The sequence below is a fragment of the Rhinatrema bivittatum genome, chromosome 2 (assembly GCF_901001135.1).
Source record: "Rhinatrema bivittatum chromosome 2, aRhiBiv1.1, whole genome shotgun sequence".
Classification (NCBI taxonomy): Eukaryota; Metazoa; Chordata; class Amphibia; order Gymnophiona; family Rhinatrematidae; genus Rhinatrema; species Rhinatrema bivittatum.
The window spans coordinates 725908182-725926057 of NC_042616.1; the positions used below are offsets into that span (position 1 = coordinate 725908182).

General features: G+C 43.0%; 1 protein-coding gene across 2 annotated transcripts in view; it reads left to right on the forward strand.

The window, feature by feature from the left end:
• Positions 1 to 3832: 3832 nt before the first annotated feature.
• The window catches only part of FZD6 (frizzled class receptor 6), a 95354-nt gene continuing 81310 nt past the window's right edge, over positions 3833 to 17876 (forward strand). Inside the window, exons 1-2 of one of the 2 annotated variants that reach the window (XM_029591853.1) lie at positions 3833 to 4181; positions 4508 to 4901. In XM_029591853.1, coding sequence (XP_029447713.1) covers positions 4707 to 4901 — 195 coding nt within the window. In that variant the 5' untranslated portion in view covers positions 3833 to 4181; positions 4508 to 4706. The remainder of the gene's footprint in view (positions 4182 to 4507; positions 4902 to 17876) is intronic. The other variant, XM_029591854.1, reaches the window with a different exon arrangement.

The window sequence follows — 17876 nt, forward strand, 5'->3', positions numbered from 1 at the left end:
TCAAAAAAGCAAACAGAATGTTGGGAATTATTAGAAAGGGAATTGTGAATAAAACGGAAAATGTCATAATGCCTCTGTATTGCTCCATGGTGAGACCGCACCTTGAATACTGTGTACAATTCTGGTCGCCGCATCTCAAAAAAGATATAATTGCGATGGAGAAGGTACAGAGAAGGGCTACCAAAATGATAAGGGGAATGGAACAACTCCCTATGAGGAAAGACTAAAGAGGTTAGGACTTTTCAGCTTGGAGAAGAGACGACTGAGGGGGGATATGATAGAGGTGTTTAAAATCATGAGAGGTCTAGAACGGGTAGATGTGAATCGGTTATTTACTCTTTCGGATAGTAGAAAGACTAGGGGGCACTCCATGAAGTTAGCATGGGGCACATTTAAAACTAATCGGAGAAAGTTCTTTTTTACTCAACGCACAATTAAACTCTGGAATTTGTTGCCAGAGGATGTGGTTAGTGCAGTTAGTATAGCTGTGTTTAAAAAAGGATTGGATAAGTTCTTGGCGGAGAAGTCCATTACCTGCAATTAAGTTCACTTAGAGAATAGCCACTGCCATTAGCAATGGTTACATGGAATAGACTTAGTTTTTGGGTACTTGCCAGGTTCTTATGGCCTGGATTGGCCACTGTTGGAAACAGGATGCTGGGCTTGATGGACCCTTGGTCTGACCCAGTATGGCATTTTCTTATGTTCTTATGTTTTTAGTGAATGGCTACTTCTAAGCACCTTGGGAACCCCAATAGCAAACACCTGGTTACCCTGGGGAAGGGAAGAACAGCCCTTAGGAGGACTGTCATCCCAGAAAATGCTAAGGAAAGTGACCCTAGGGCAGACTGTTGCCCCGAAGCCTCTCATTTCTGTTCTATGTAGCTGTAGCACCAGACCATCTGTCTGCACATCAGCTGAGGAAGAGACCACACTGAGGAACTGTGACAGCATCACAGCCTTATACAGAGAAGGGGCTCAATGATGAGCTTTTGGTCTCTGCTGCCATCTGCTGGCCGGAGGATAATCCACTTGCACAGATTCGTTTGGCAGGATGATCAGGAAATAATAAACATAATAAATAATAAACATCAAGAAAACCAAATTAATCATCCTAGACAAAAAAGTCAATGACTCACCCATTCAAAACAGAAAACCCCAAAACACTAATCTCTCCTGTAAAACATGCTAGAAACCTAGGAATCACCATAGACAAAGGATTATCATACAAAACCCACATAACAAATAAAATAAAAGAAGGATATCACAAATTACTTACACTCAGACTTCTTAAGCCTTTCCTTCCACAGAATGATTTCAGAACAGTCCTGCAACTACTAATATTTTCCAGCATAGACTATTGCAATACCCTACTCCTCGGCCTACCATTTGCTACCATCCGTCCACTCCAAATACTACAGAACGCAGCCGCCAGAATTCTATCTGGAACTAAGAAACGCGAACATATTTATCCAACCCTCATCTCTTTACATTGGCTCCCAATAAAATACAGAATTGACTACAACGTTTTAAAAATCCTCCACAAAATAATCACAGGACAGCAAAACTACTGGCTAAGCAAACACATTGAACTACACACTCCTAAAAGGAACCTTCACTCAACGAATAAAGGACTCCTCAAAATCCCTCACGTTAAAACCACTCATCTGATCTCAACCCATGGCAGAGCTGTATCCATCGCCAGCCCTGCACTATGGAACTCTTTACCATCCAATTTAAGAACACAATTAAAAACCAGAACGTTTAAAAAAAAGAGTTAAAAACCTGGCTATTCACCAGAGCCTACTCAGATGCTCTCAAACATCAACACCAACAGTCTCCCACCCAATATAACATCAAGAAAACAGAGATACCATCGTGTCCACCCATATACTCTCATCAGAACCACTAAACCCACTATACACTGTTCAAGAACCTTTTTTATCTTTCAGTATGTATTAACCAACACTTATTGATGCTTTTATTTTACCCAACTTTTTTCATCTTATATACTCACTGTAGAAACCCTGATGTAACTTTGTCTACCTATTAAGATTACTGTAAATCGTTATGATGGCGAAACCGAATGACAGTCTACAAAACATGATAGATAGATAAATAAATAAATAAATAAAGGGGGCTTTACCTAAAAATTGCTAAACCTTGCCCCTGTGCCCTTAAATCAGTTTCTCAAACTGTGGGTCACAAAACTTTCAGCTGGGGAAGTCACAAATGCCTCAAATGGCATTCTTCAGGCAGCAGCAGCATTAGTAATGGAAGTCAGAGTGGAGCCTGTGAGCCAGCACGTGCTCACACGCCCTGCAGTAGACTGCCCTTGCATGACTTCCTGTGATAATAGGAAGCACTGCACGAGGAGGCATCAAGTCCACTGGGGGGGCTTGCAAGCTTGCACTAGTCCAAAGGTCCCATGCTGACTATTGTTAGTAATGATGTTGTCGCTTGCAGATCAATTGGGCTTGGGACCAGCCATGAGGGGAGGAGAGGGAAGGGCTAAGTGTGCATGGCCAGGGGAGAATGACTCCCATGGCTCCTTGCTTCTCACCCACCACTGAACCTACCCAAGAGAAAAATGCTGCCCCTGTCATCAGCCTGCCCTCTCTTCCCACCAGTTATCATCCACCTTTGGCTCAGGACCCAAACAAAAATGTTGCCGCTAACCATGTGTAGGGAGGGGGGGCTGTAGAAGGGAGGGATGAGAGGCAGGAAGGGTTTGAAGGTTAGATAAGGTAGAGAGGGATTGATTATGGAAGATGAGTGTGGAGAATGTGGAGAAGGGATGGAGGGGAGGAGAGGAGGCTGGGAAGGGAGAGAGGAGAAGGAGGATGAGAGTGAGGAGGGAATTGGGTGAGAGAAAGGATGATAAAGGAGCAGCTAGGGGTCACAAGAAAGTCTTGGGTTAAGAGAGAATCATCTGGGGATGCAAAAAGTGCTGGAGGAGGTGAGAGTGAGGGAACGGTCTTGGGAGAGAGGAGCAGAGTTCAAGAGAGTGGGTACGCTCAGGGCCAGTGCAAGAGTATTTGATACCTTAGGCAAACCTTTGGAATGCACCCCCATTTCATAACTTACCTATTGGCAACAGCTCCAGCACAGCGCTTCCTCTTAATTTTGTATTTCTATTCTAACTTTCATAACACTCAAAGCAGATTACACTCCGGTACTGTCAATGTTCCCTATCCCCAAAGGATTTACTACCAGCAGCAGTGGCTCCAGCACAGCGCTCTGTTCTTTGGCAGTATTGGCTTTGGCACAATACTCCTCTAGGCATTGTCCTGACAGGTTTTTGCTGTCCCCAAATTTTGGAGCTCTAGGCAACCACCTACTTTGCCTAATGGAAACAAGGCATGATTGGTACTGGGTACCCTGGAGGGGAAGAGGCTGAAAAGAGGTCCTCTGGGGGGAGGGGAATGAGAGAGGGGATCACCTGGAGTGCAGGAGAGTGAGGAGTGATGCTAGAGGGAGACCACAACCCTGTTTTGGTTTTGCCTCTGGGAGTCATATGAATTTTCAAGGGCTAACATTGGGACACCCTGGCTAAAAGTTTGGGATGCCTTATTTTAAGGGGTCTGTTCACAGAGTACTGCTGCGCCAATTAAGCAGTACTTGTAAGCAAGCACTGCCGGGATATATTGCAAATGTGAAAAGTCCCCACCGCCTGCCACTGTTCCTACACCACTGACAGACACCGTCATTCCGTTTTTGGAATAGGACCACAACGCCCCACCCTTCTTCCTGAGCCTAGGCTTGAAGGATAAAGCCGACCCTGTTCCATGACCATTTCATTTGCAACCACCAATAGCCATGGAGTGCCTGTCCCGCAGCCTCCCTTCCCTCCAGCAGCTTGATCCTTACTCCTTCCCTGCCGCGCCCCCTACGGCGGCAGGAACGCCCTCAATCCCAGGAGGTCGGCGCGCGCGCCCGCCCAGGCAACGCTCCTGTGCACGCGTTTCCCAGCAGCGGACAGCGCTGCGCGCGCCCGGAGGGTGGCGCCATTGCTGGGCCTGGGAGCTCGCGGCCTGACGGCGCAGCGCTCGTGGATTGTCGTTGTCGTCGCCGTATCCGTTGGGGTCGAGCGGAGAAGAAGTAAGGGGCCGAGGGGAAAGAGAGGAAGCTTACGGAGAGGAGTTGAGTCCCGCAGTGCAACTGAGTACCGGCGCCATGCTGTAAGTTTTAGGTGCCCTGCGGCCGCCGCCTCCTCCTCCTCCTGCTCCCGGGCTGGTTGGCCAGCCCAAATAATCGGGAAGAGAGGGTTTTCCAGGTCTGGCCTAAATGTTTGTATACATTAACGTACAGAAAAAATGTTGGCAGCTTTTCTTAGTCAAATAATGGTTTAGCAAGAACTGGGCATTTTCGTATTCTCCTGTACTCTTGACACCCGTGCAGCTCATATATTTTCTAATGGTAAAATGTCATTTACTATTTACATGGTTGTTGCAGCTTTTAACCTGCCACTTCTGATGTTTAATATGGTTTTCTAATTGTTTTTAAGGACCTTGAGCGTAAGTCGGTAAGCTGCAAAGAAGACTGTTACCTGCAGCATGAGGGGTGTTCTGAAGAGTCGGCGATCTGAGTCTCTTCTCATAGCCAGAGTATCCTCTGAAAATGGCACAAGGATGAACATATGTGTCCGGGCAAAAATCACATCCCCATAGTTGTGGTCCTTGTTCACCTTGTGCTGAAGGCCTATCATGCTACTGAGGAGAATGGGAGCGTTGGAACTCTTTGTCTTTTGCGGCTTAGCCTTTTCCCATGTCCAGGGACACAGTCAGTTCACATGTGAACCGATCATGGTTCCCAGATGTATGGGCATGGCCTACAACATGACATTTTTTCCCAATATGATGGACCATTATGACCAATACATTGCTGCTGTCAGACTGGAGGTAAGTGGTTTTCTCGCTAACACTTGTTGCAACCAGAAGATCTGCACCAGTCATTTAAATGGCTTTTAGGCATGCACTCACTACAGATGTATAATGCTGTTTCATGTAACTGTGGAGGGAAAATAACACATTAATGCTATGTTATAAGGGTTTGGAGGAATAATAGTACCCTTTAAACAAATCCAGAAGTTTGTGTTTTTCTGTATTTGTGGAGTAACATTTATAAGAAAATACTCATCCGGGGGCAATGTAATAAACCACTCAATCATCCATGTTATTTGACACTGATCTTTGCCCAGGTTTTTCTGTGCTCACCCTATTCATGTATGTAATACAGATTTTAATGCCAACAAAACATGCAAAAATCAGTAAAAACACACAGTTGGTTTAGCACGAGCCCATGCAATTACCATGTAAACAAAGCAGTTAACTATAAGTAATGCAGAGAGCCCTATTAGCTGAGAGAACTGTTAGTGTCTGTCTTTTTTGGCTGTTTTTAGTGCCTGTATCAGGGCAGGAGTAAAAGTTAAAGCACATGTCTGAAGTACACAAAACACTCCAGGAATAAGCCTTGCCAAATGTAAATAATTCTGAATGCATATTTGAGTGCATATACCTGAGAATAAACCATGCCAACTGTAATTGTACATTTTCCAGAATGTCTGTGTATCTGAAGCTGAAACAATATTGCAGAACAGTAACTTGAGATTGAAATGAGATTTGAGAGATATGTACTTATCTAATTCAAGAGCATTTTACCGGAAAATTTATAATGTTTTGCAGACTGATATCTTTTATTGGTAAGAGTAATCATTTTGGCTCATGTCACATTACACAGCCAATAAAGGAACTCTCAAGCATTTTCTACATTAGTGTGGATTTCTACATAAGGGCTTTCATGTGGGTTTTGGTGTGTATCTTTTACCTAGCGTGGATTTTTAGCACAGGTCTTATTTGTATACTTTTATTTTATTACATCCTGCAGCGCCGCACTTATAACACAAATCGACACAAAATATAATGCCAATTTTAGTGCGGATTTTATTACATTGACTCTTTCTTTTTTTTTTTTTTTTTTTTTTTAAGCAACACCAGTAGGATCCAGGCTACTGGGGCTACTCTCTAATATTCCTGATACAGACAAGTAATATAAGACCTGCAAGATACTTTCAGGCTGATGCAATAATCTATATGTTAAGGCACCATGCACTGCATTTCAGCGCACAGCTACAAACAATTTTTTTTGACTCCTGATGCAGTAAGCTAATGATATGCTAATGCATCTAGAGTTAAAAAAAAATAGATTGGAAAATGTGCATTCAGCATAAGCTGAATGCACGTTTTACTCAAGGAAAGGGGTGCTTTCTTTGAAACATGTATCGCTGAGAGAGAGAGACTACTTATCTGGCTAAATGGCAACTTAGCCGGATAAATCTATATTTATCTGACTAAGTGGCAGCAGTTGCTGTCATTTAGCTAGATAAGTATGGACTTAACCGGCTATTTGGCCAGTTAGCCACTGCCACTTAGATAAATCCATACTTATCCTGCTATCTGGCCAGAGCAGGAAAACCTTTATTGTTTTCCCCTGTCCCTTTGTTTAAAGTGCCAGCGCAGCAATGCTGGAAACATTACTCTACCTCAGACCAGAAGTAAAGTTTCCAGCTTTAACAAAACCTGGATTAGGGCCAGCGTACCTCTCTGCCTCAGAGAATACTGTTTAATGCTCTCATTTGCATGGGATTTCCATGCAGGGGCACTAAGCAATACTCACATTTTGAATAAACATTTGGTGAGCATAAAACTCATTGCTGTATCACCAGTAAGGGATATGCTCACAAAATGTGTGCTGAAATGCAGGTAAAGCTGTGCATTCAGCAAACGCACCTTTCTGCATCAGCCTGTGAGGTAAGGGTACAGTCTTAAAAAAATTGTCATCTAAAACTCTGTTTAGATCTGGGAATTTGCCTTTAGTGGGTGAGTGTTATCATTTATAATTTCAAATCATGATAGTCAAGAAGAATTGGATGGTGTGTCAAGGGGAATGGCAAACTCTGAGACTGAGGACTGACATTTCCACAACTCCCCCCTTCCACTTTCCCCCAAAAGTTTACTTTGACCAGATTATTGCAGTCTGGGATTTGTTGGTCAGTCAGCCCTGCTCTAGTGAAAAAAAATTCCCAGAATTGGGGCAGGGTTTTGGATCATAAATTTTCCTCCCTATTTTTTATACTGTTTCCCTGAACTTTGCAAAAGGAGAAATAGTCTGTCAAAAAATTAGTGAAAAAAACAAAATCTGAAAGATGAATGTCTGGTTTTTGCCATATTTGGTGAAGTAGAGAAAAGGAACATTTGAATTGAATAGGAGTCTCATTAATGTATGTTACAGCCTCCAGTCTTCTTGTAAATAGCATTTGTGCTCCTTCAAAGTGCAAGTATAAAGAAGTTTGCAGTATTTATCATATGTCGTTGGTGTGACACCAGGATCCCAGAAGCAGGCAGAGCTCTGGAGTCCCAGTGCATAAATGAGACAATGGTGCAGGGAAGAGGGATTTAGATTTGGTAGGAACTGGGCAACATTTTGGGGAAGGGGGGGCGGGGAGGCTTTTCCAAAAGATGGGCTTCCCTTTAAGGTGGAACCAGGTTGCTGGCACTAACCTTTAAAAAGGAGATTTACTAGCTTTTAAACTAGGTGATGGGGGGAAAGCCGACAGTTGCTCAGGAGCACACATCAGGGAAGTTAAGGCTTCCCGATAGAGAGGTTGCAGTAAATGCAAAAGTGGCCCAGGTGCTGTTAAGTAATGAGATAGACGGAGTTGAAAGAATCCAAATTACCCTTCTCAACTAATAAGCAAACAAAAAACGTACTTTCAAATGTCTGTATACAAATGCTAGAAATCTAAAATATAATATGGGAGAGTTAAGAATGTATTGCCCTGAATGAAGATGTAGATATAATTGGCATCTCAGAGACTTGGTGGAAGGAGGATAACCAATGGGTCAGTGTGATAGGGTTCAAATTATATCTCAGTGTTAGAATGGATCAAATTGGTGGAGGGGTGTCACAATATATTAAAGAGGGCATTAAGTCAAACAGGATAAAGGTTCTTAAGAAACAAAATGCACTGTAGAATCTTTATGAATAGAAATTCCATGTTAAAAGGGGGATAAAATAGCATTAACATAAGATTTGCTGTATTGGGTCAGACTAAAGGTCCATCAAGCCCAGTATCTGGTTTCCAACAGTGGCCAATCCAGATCACAAGGGGTAGGTAGATTCCATGTTGCTTATCCCAGGGATAAGAAATTGATTTCTGCAACTCCAACTTAATAATGTTTTATGAACTTTTCCTCCAGGAGCTTGTCCAAACTTTTTCTAAATGCAGCTATACAACTAGCTTTCACCATACCCTCAGGCAAAGAATTCCAGAGTTTATGCGTTCAGTAAAAATAAAAGTATTAGCTTAAAATGTATCATTTTTATATGCTTTGAAAGAGTAAACAACTAACTAAAATTTATTCATTCTACTCCACTCATTATTTTATAGTCCTCTATTGTATCTCTCCTCAGCCGTCTCTTCTCCAGTTTGAAGAGTCCTGACCTCTTTAGTCTTTCCTCATAGGGGAATCGTTCCATCCTCTTTATCATTTTGGTTGCCCTTCTCTATACCTTTTCTAATTCTGCTCTATCATTTTTTGAGATGCGATAACCAGAACTGCACACAATACGCAAGATGAGGTCGCACCATGGAGCAATATAGAAGCACTATGATATTCTCTGTTTTATTCTCCATTCCTTTCTTAATAAGTCTTTGTATTCGATTTGCTTTTTTGGCTGCACACTGCACACTGAGCAGAAGATTTCAACGTGTTATGTGCCTAGATCCTTTTCCTGAATGGTAAACCCCTAATGTGGAATCTTCCATTGGGAGTGAATTACCTTCTGCCTGGCAAGAATGAATAGGCACAGAATGAAATGCTAACAGAAATTGGGGAAGCTAACAAAATCACCAGCATACTGATAAAGGGGGATTTCAATTACCCCATTATTGACTGGGTAAATGGGACATATTAAGGAGTTGAAGTTTTTAGATGAAATAAATGACTGCTTCATAGAGTAGCTGGTACAAGAATCAATAAGAGGGGGAACTATTTTAGTGTGAAAGGTAATGGTTTTGGGGCCACTTGGCAATATTGAATGTAACATGATCAAATTTGACTTAACTGGAGGAAGGAAATTAAAATAAGGAAAACGGTTAGGAAAAATCTGAAAGGAGCAACTGCCAAGATTAAGAGTTAACAGTAGGCATGGACCTTGTTTAAAAATATATAATTTTGAAGCCCAGACCAGATTCAGTACATGCATCACAAAAGTTGGAAAGAAGGCTAAACGATTATGTGCATGGTTAAAAGGTAAGGTGAGAGAGGTTATTATAGCTAAAAGAACATTTTTTTCAAAAAAATGTGAAAGGGATCTGAATGAAGAAAACAGTATAAGCACTGGCAAACATTGGTAAGAAAGGCAAAGAGAGAATTTGAAAAGATGCATGCCAGGAAGTTGAAACTCATAATAAAAACGTTTTCAGGTACATTTAAAGCAAAATGTCTGCGAGGAAGGCAGTTGGACCATTAAATGATCAAGGGGTAAATGGGGCACTTAGGGAAGACAAGGCCATAGCAGCAAGACTAAACTAATTCTTTACTTCAGTCATTACTGAGAGAGACATAAAGGAGATACTCATGCCAAAAATGATTTTTAAAGGTGACAGTTGAGAGGAACTGAAACAAATCTCAGTGAACCTGGAAATAGGGCAGATTGACAAATTAAAGTGAGGCAAATCACCTGAATTAGATGGCATACATCCCAGAGTGTTGAAAGAACCGAAAAATGAAATTGCAGGCATACTGTTAGTCATTTGTAAACTATCTTTAGAATCATCTATAGTAGCTGAAGATTGGAGGGTTGCCAACATAATGCCTGTTTTTAAAAAGGGTTCCAGGGGTGATCAAGGAAACGTCGGGCTCACTGTTCTCTAATTAGTGCTGGACAAAATGGTAGAAATTATAAATAGAGAACAAAATTACTAAATATATAGATGGCCATAATTTACTTAACATAGTAAAGATGGCAGAAAAAGACCAAATGGACCAACCAGTCTGCCCAATAAGTTTCTTAAGGTAGTAGCTACTGCTCTGTGCAGGTTATCCCCAAGCCTTATGTTAAGGGTAGTAATAATAACAATCAAAACCAAGCAACTGATATACCTATAACAAAATTACTGCTAGTAACATTTTTTTACAGGGTGAGCCATCTTCTTGATAATTCAGACAATGCTGCTTGAATGTGCATTGCTTTTGGATTTGGCAGTAGAAGCAGTCCTGATCTTTTCCCCTAAAGTCAGGGTCCAGCGTTTGCAATCATCTGAATCTAGTTCCTCTTTTTTTCTCTCTGCTATTGAAGTGAAGAGTGATATTGCATTTGCGTCAAAATCATGAAAGCTAATTAGTTAAAGATAGCAATCCTCATGCCTTTTGTTAGGGGTAGTAGCTGCCTCTCCATGCAGGTTACTCCCATGCACTTTTTTTTTTCTTCATTTCCACCTCTAGACTTTAGAGATCCACAGTATTTATCCAATGCCCTCTTCAATTCATTCACCATTTTCAACTTCACATCTTCCAGAAGCACTTGTCAGGCATCCACCAACCTCTTCGTGAAGAAATATTTCCTGATGAAGGGCCGTGTGGCTATAACCAAAATGAATGTTCTCCCGCGGTTATTATATTTATTCCAATCCTTACCAGTTCCGATTCCGCCAGAGTTATTAAAGCAATGGCAGAGTAAGTTGCTGGGTTTTTTGTGGAAAAGGAGGCCACCTAGGGTGCCTCGTAGGGTGTTATACCAAACCAAGATGGAAGGTGGTCTTGGAGTGCCTAATCTTACCTGGTACTATGTGGCAGTGCAGCTGCGTCCCTTGATAATTTGGCATCAGTCCGACGCTCCTAAACACTGGGCGATAATAGAGCAATCCCAAATTCCAGTGATGCCTTTAGCAGCCATGGCGTGGCAGGATCCCAAGTCTTGGCGACCCACGAGCCACATGCTACCTACCACTAGGCATACGCTAAATATATGGAAACTTTGGAGGTTTAAACTAGTGGGTGATAAGTCCTGTTATTATCTTACACACCTGTTCCATAATACTACTTTCCAGCCGGGACTACCTCTATCCTCCTTCACCCTATGGAAAACTAAAAAAATTATCAAATTCGAAGATGTATGGAGTGGAGAGGGAATCCTATCCTTTGAATCGCTTAGAGATAAATATTCCATACCCCCTACTGAGTACCTGGCCTACTTACAGCTCTGGCATTTTTGCCACAGTGTTCAGGTTAAGGAACACTTATTGAAGGGGAAATCATTGTTTGAAGGCTATTGTTCTGTTCCAAACCAGTATAAAGGTTTTATTGCTAAAGTATATAAGTTGTTGAATGCGAAACTCTCAGATGTTGCTACACATATATTGGCTTGGAAGAAGGACTTACCCAGAGAGTATTCGGACTCCGACTGGGAGGCTCTCTTTGGATACCTGAGTAAAGCCTCCATCTCCTCGGCACTGGTGGAAAATGGATTCAAACAGCTGTACCGCTGGTATCTCACACCGGAACGCATGGCCAAAATTTCAAAGAGCACGTCTAATCTATGTTGGAGAGGGTGTGCCTCTATAGGAACCTATATTCATATGTGGTGGTCGGGAGACTGCATAAAACCCTTATGGACACAGATTGAGGAACATTTATCCAAGATATTGCATACCCCGATCCACCTACAATTGGACACAGCCCTACTGAATGCGCCAGACGGTGCGCAACCCCACACTCATCATGCACTGGTAGTCCAGGCCTGTATTGCGACACGGCTGGAAATAGCAAAGGAATGGAAGGCACGACAGAGTCCGACCCTGGCCGCTGTCCTGTTACGACTGGACAATGTCTGTACATTAAGTCGACTAACAGCAGCAAAACATCATACCTTACAACGTTTTCAGAAGACATGGGCGCCCCATCTTCACTGGCTTAATCGACTAATTACTTAATTGACAATGCTTCCATCATTACCACTTTCCCGCTAAAGGATCTGATGCTACGCTCCCGCTTCTACCGATACTCACTGATACTCATAAGGATAAATTCGAACACGATAACATTCAGTATAAGTAGTCGTGAATGGGACTTTTATTGATCATCTCTCATTGCTTTTCATACCTATTGGGGACATGGGTGACTTTTGCTCTCCAGCTGTGTATACCTTTTGGGGATGGGGGGAGGGTGGGATGAGAGGGGGGGGAAAAAAACTTACAAAAGTTTGTGTTTTCACACAGTGTTATGTGCTTAAATATCTTTAATTGTATTTGAATTCTTGTCAATAAAGTTATAAATATAAAAAAAAGAAATATTTCCTGATGTTGGTTCTGAGTCATCCCCTATGGAGTTTCTTTTTGTGACCCCTAGTTCTATTATTTGCTTTCCAACAGAAAAGGTTTGAAGAGTATACATCATTAAAACATTTCAGGTATCTGAAGGTCTGTATCATATCTCCCCTGCACCTCCTCTCTTCTAGGATACACATATTTAGGTCCTTTAGCCTCCTCATAAGTCTTCTGATAAAGACCCCACCCCATTTTGGTCACCCTCATCAAGTAAGGCCACATCAGAGAACCATCACGGTCTGCAAGAGGAAGCTGCCAAACTACTCATCTTCTATCCAGCGAGTTCCCAGCAGTCAGCTGAATCGGAGCTTGTACTCCCAATACATCCTCATGCCCAAAAGATTGAGAGGACTCCGCCCAATCTTGGCCTTATGAGTTCTCAGCAAATTCCTGAAAAGGGAAAAATTCAAGATGACATCTCAAGTCCATCCTTCCCTTTCTACAACCCAACGATTGGATGTGTTTGCTGGACCTCAAGGATGCGTACTCTCACATCCCAATGCACCATTCCTCCTGGCATTACCTGTGTTTTCAAGTCAACAAGCGTCACTTCCAGTACAAGGTGCTCCCATTTGGTCTCTCGTCTGCCTTGAGTCTTCACCAAGTGTCTAGCCGTAGCAGTGGCCCATCTCAGGAAGCAGGGGATCCAGTTGTTCCCTTACCTCGACGACTGGTTGATAGTGGCACCGCCACTGGCAACTCTTCAGCGCAGCTTAGAAGCAACGATCCAATGCCTGGAGGGGCTTGGCTGGGTTATCAATTATGAGAAGTCCAGTCTTCAGCCAACCCAGAAACTGCAGTTCATGGGGGCCCGTAGAAATACTGCACAGGGCAGAGCATTCCTTCCGGCGGACAGGACCTGCATGCTGCACACCCTGGCCATTCAATTGAGAGACTAGCTACACCTCGGCCCTCCAGATCTTAACCCTGCTGGGCCAAATGGCAGCAGCCATCTATGTGGTGCTGCATACCAGTTTACACATTCGGTGAATGCAGTTAGGGCTAAAGGCGCAACGGACACAGCTCTCACATCCACTGTCCTGGTGAGTAAGTCTGACCAGGAGCATGAGAGCAGCTTTTTCAGTCGGTGCTCCACTTCACCCTCCGACTCATCAGCTGATGCTCACTAGAGACTCCTCAAACAAAGGGTGGGGAGCCCATTTGGATCAAGTACGGACTCAAGGACTCTGGTCCAGCTGGGAGAGAGTCCAACAGGTAAACCTCCTAGAGCTCCAAGCAATTGGGAATGCCATACACATGTTCAAGGATCCTATAAGGAAGAACCGTCATGGTTCACACAGACAATCAGGTCGCGATGTCCTACATAAACAAGGAAGAAGGGTCCATTTCCTGGATGTTGTGCAAGAAAGCGGTGTGCATCCTGGAATGGGCGGAGGAGTCTTCTTCAGATGACCTACCTGCTCCAAAACAGACAAGCTAAGCAGGATCTTTCATCCACATGAATGGGAATTTCGCCAGGACATGGCGGAAGACCTCTTCCAAGCTTGGAGCCTTCCCCACATGGATCTGTTCACTACAGAACGCAACAGGAAGGTACAGGCATTCTGCTCTGTCTACCCCAGCAAGAAGCAACTCGCGCAGAACGCATTTTTCATATCATGGATGGGGAGGGCTTCTCTATGCTAAACCCCCGGTCCCGCTCATCTCAAGAACAATACAGAAATGTATCATGGACGTTGCTGACCTCATCCTGAAAGCTACAGCTTGGCCCAGACAGCTGTGATACACACATCTAGAGCATCTTTCCATCCAACCACCTATTCTTCTCGGCCACAATGCCAATCTGCTGATGCAGGACGGCAGCACCCTTCTTCATCCCATGCACTCTTTGCTGCGTCTCATAGCATGGAGGTTGAAAGGACAGTATTAAGTCACCTATACTTGTTTTCGGAGATTAAGGAGGTCCTGGTGTCATCCAGGAAATCTTCTACCAGAAGGAACTATCAGGGCACGTGGCTTAGATACTCTGCTTGGTGCGACATCAAGGGTATACGCCCCTTCTCCTGCTAACCGGAACTCCTTTTAGAGTACCTCCATTCCCTTTATCAAGAAGGACTGGCGACAGCGTTGGTGAGGGTACACATCACTGCCATTGCAGCCTACCATCATCCCTACAATGGTCTACCGGTGTCCAAGCACCTACTAGTCTCCCGGTTCATGAAGGGCAATTTTAAAGCTGCAATCACCCATTCACAGGCCACCTGTTTCGTGGGACCTCAACCTAGTTCTGAAACAGCTGACGCTTGCCCCTTCGAACCTCTGGAAAGTAGTCATATGAGATATCAATCTTGGAAAGTTCTGTTTTTGGTCGCAAGAAGAGTCAGCGAGTTGCAGGCTGGTTCACTATTCACCATACCTTGAATTTCATCATGACAAGGTGACTTTGCGGACACACCCCTCATTCTTACCTAAGGTAGTTTAGGCTTTACACATCAACCAAATCATTACCCTGCCAACCTTCTTTCCGAAGCCACCACAGATACGAGGGTGAAAGGCGGTTCCACAGGCTGGACTGCAAGTGAGCCTTGGCCTATTATAAGCGTAGAACATACTCCGAATCTAGAACTTCACAACTATTTGTTTCCTTCAACCCGAATGCCCCAGGTCTGCCAGTCTCCAAGACGACTCTCTTGACTTGGATTTCGCAGTGCATTCAGTTCTGTTACAATAGAAGATCAGAGACCCTAACCAGTTTTCCAAAGGCCCATCAGGTGAGAGTGATGGCAGCGTTGGTAGCTCACCTACGGGAGGTTCCTATAATGGACATATGTAAAGCCATTTCGTGGTCCTCACTCCATACTTTAATTTCCCATCAACCAGCAAGCCGATGCGGTGATGGGCAGATCCATACTCCAATCAGGTATCGTAAATGGTGTTTTCCGTAGATAGTGGGATGAATTAGCCATGCTGACCTGCCACTGTCCCAGAACATCTCCACTTCACACTTTGTAGACATGCTTTGGAATAGACTGAGGAGAAAATGGAGCAGTGCAGGAAAGGACGCACAGCCGCACACAGAGCAAAGCTCTGTCATCTTTGAGAAGCTCCACCTAGCCGCCCCGGAGGGATGTTCCCAGACAGCATGACTAATTCATCCTACTATCTATGGAAGATGCTGTTTACGGAAAGCAAACTTGCTTTTATGTGCAAAAAATCATGGAAAAGGTAGTATTGAAAAATATTGAACTCAAAAAGTCAAGCATACTCATCATTGATACAGTGATGTAGCCATGGGTGGGCCATGGCCCACCCACTTTGGGCTCAGACCGACCCAACCAGGACCGTCTGACCCGGAAGAGGGCCGGAGCAGCAATGCTGTCGCGGGATCCCATCCCCGTGGCAGCGGAAGTAGGAGTTTGGCTTTGCCTAATGAAAAGCCCCTTTGTGTGTAGATGTGAGAATGGGAGCCTGAATGTGTGTGTGTGGGGGGGGGGAAGGATTAGAATGGGAGCCCGAGGGGTGTGTATGTGAATGAGAATGGGAGCCTGAGTGTGCATCTGTGTGTATACAAGAATGGGAACCTAGGTGTACATTTCTGTATGTATAAGAATGGGAATCTGTGTGTGTGAGAATAGGAGTCAGGGGGAACAGAATGAGAGCTTGTTGTGGTAGAGCATGTTAGAGTTTGTATGTGTGTGTATATGTAGAGAATGTGAGTGTGAGAAATTGTGTTTGTGAGGGAGTCTGTGAGAGAAATCATGAGCCTGTGTATAGGGGGTGTCTGTGTGTGTGTGAGGGAAGTAGGAGAAGAAACAGAGCGAGAAGAGAGATCCTAAAAAGGAATGAGAAAATAACCAACAAGGGGAATGTGGGAAAAAGACTAGGACCAACTGATTAGAAAAATATAAAGATCAGATGACAAAGGTAAAAAAAATATATATTTTGGGATTCTAGCAATTGGAATATGACATTTTTGGGAATATGCATTTCTTATTTTTCTGTATTTTGCTTTTTCTTCAGTATTCCACTGTTCAGAGTCTAGTTTCTCAGACTTTCTATTTTATTTTGTCTGCATGTTTATGTTAGTAATTTGTAGTCTTATTTTTATCAGGTCAATTCAGTAAAAGTCGCAGGTGAGCGGGTTTGACAGCCGACGCTCAATTTTTCCGACGTCGGTTCTTGAGCCCGTTGACTGCTACGGGTTCGGAAAACGGACGCCGGCTAAATTGAGCATCCGTCTACCAACCCGCGGGCTGCCGGGCGATTTAAATTTTTTAATTATTTATTTTAAATTTTGGGGCCTCCGACTTAATATCGCTATGAGAGTAAGTCGGAGGGTGTACAGAAAAGCATTTTTTTCTGTTTTTCTGTACACTTCCCCGGTGCTGGCCAAAACTAGTATCGTGCAGTAATAACTAATAGGGCCATCAACATGCATTTGCATGTTGCAGACGCTATTAGTTTCGGGGGGGTTGGACGCACGTTTTTGACGCGCTATTACCCCTTACTGTAAGAGGGGTAAAGTTAGCGCGTCAAAACCGGGCTAACAATGCGCTCCACCGGAGTGCACTATACTGTATCGGCCAGTATATTAGGTAAGGGTCGGTCTCTGTTTTGCCTGTGTGTGTCTGAAATGGCAAGGTTCTAGATGTCGGGGTTGTTTTTTTTTTTTGGCAGGAGTTATTGTTACTTCACAAAATGTTTAGCAGTGGAGGGATATTTTTGCTGAGGTGACACCAGAATTTGAATTTTTTTTTCATGTTAGTTGTAATGTGAATTGTCCTAGCTCTGCTCTGCACCTTTTCTAATGATTAATTTGTATTTTATTGTAGTTATGATGATTTCTGGCTTTCTGCATTGATTTTTTGTTTATTTCATGATTGGATCCATTTTGTTTTCTTTGCTTTTTACATGATATACTTATGCATTTATAAACTACTATTTATTTAAAACTTTTTATAAACCGACATTCATATGCATATCACATCGGTTTACAAGCAACAAGGAGCATAATAAATTGAGAAATATATAAATTAATACAGATTAATAAGGAATTTTTAATGCTGGTAAGGGCTTGAAATAATTGAGGTAAAATGTTTGTTTCACACATGATGCATAATGGCTGTTGCAAGCTACTTAGAAAGCCACTGTAGGGTGCACTATATAGCATTATTTATCAATAAGAATACAACTAGTAGGTCTCAGACCTGCATGCCTACAGCCCACCTAGGTTAACCTTGTGCCCGCCCAGAAAGTCAGTTCTGGCTACGCCACTGCATTAATGTACCAATTGCAAAGTTCTGTATATCTCTTGATGTGCTGTTCGTACTAGTCCATGGTAGTGTTTTTATTTTATTTGGAATTGTTTTAGTTTATTTAATACTATTGTAACTTGTAATTTGAATGGGAGTTATTTTATTTTGATATATTTTATTTTTGGGCAATGTATATTAGGCTTTTAATTCTGTAGCTAATTTTACATTTCTTGAAGAACTATTTTTAGGATTTATTTATGAATTGTTTAAAA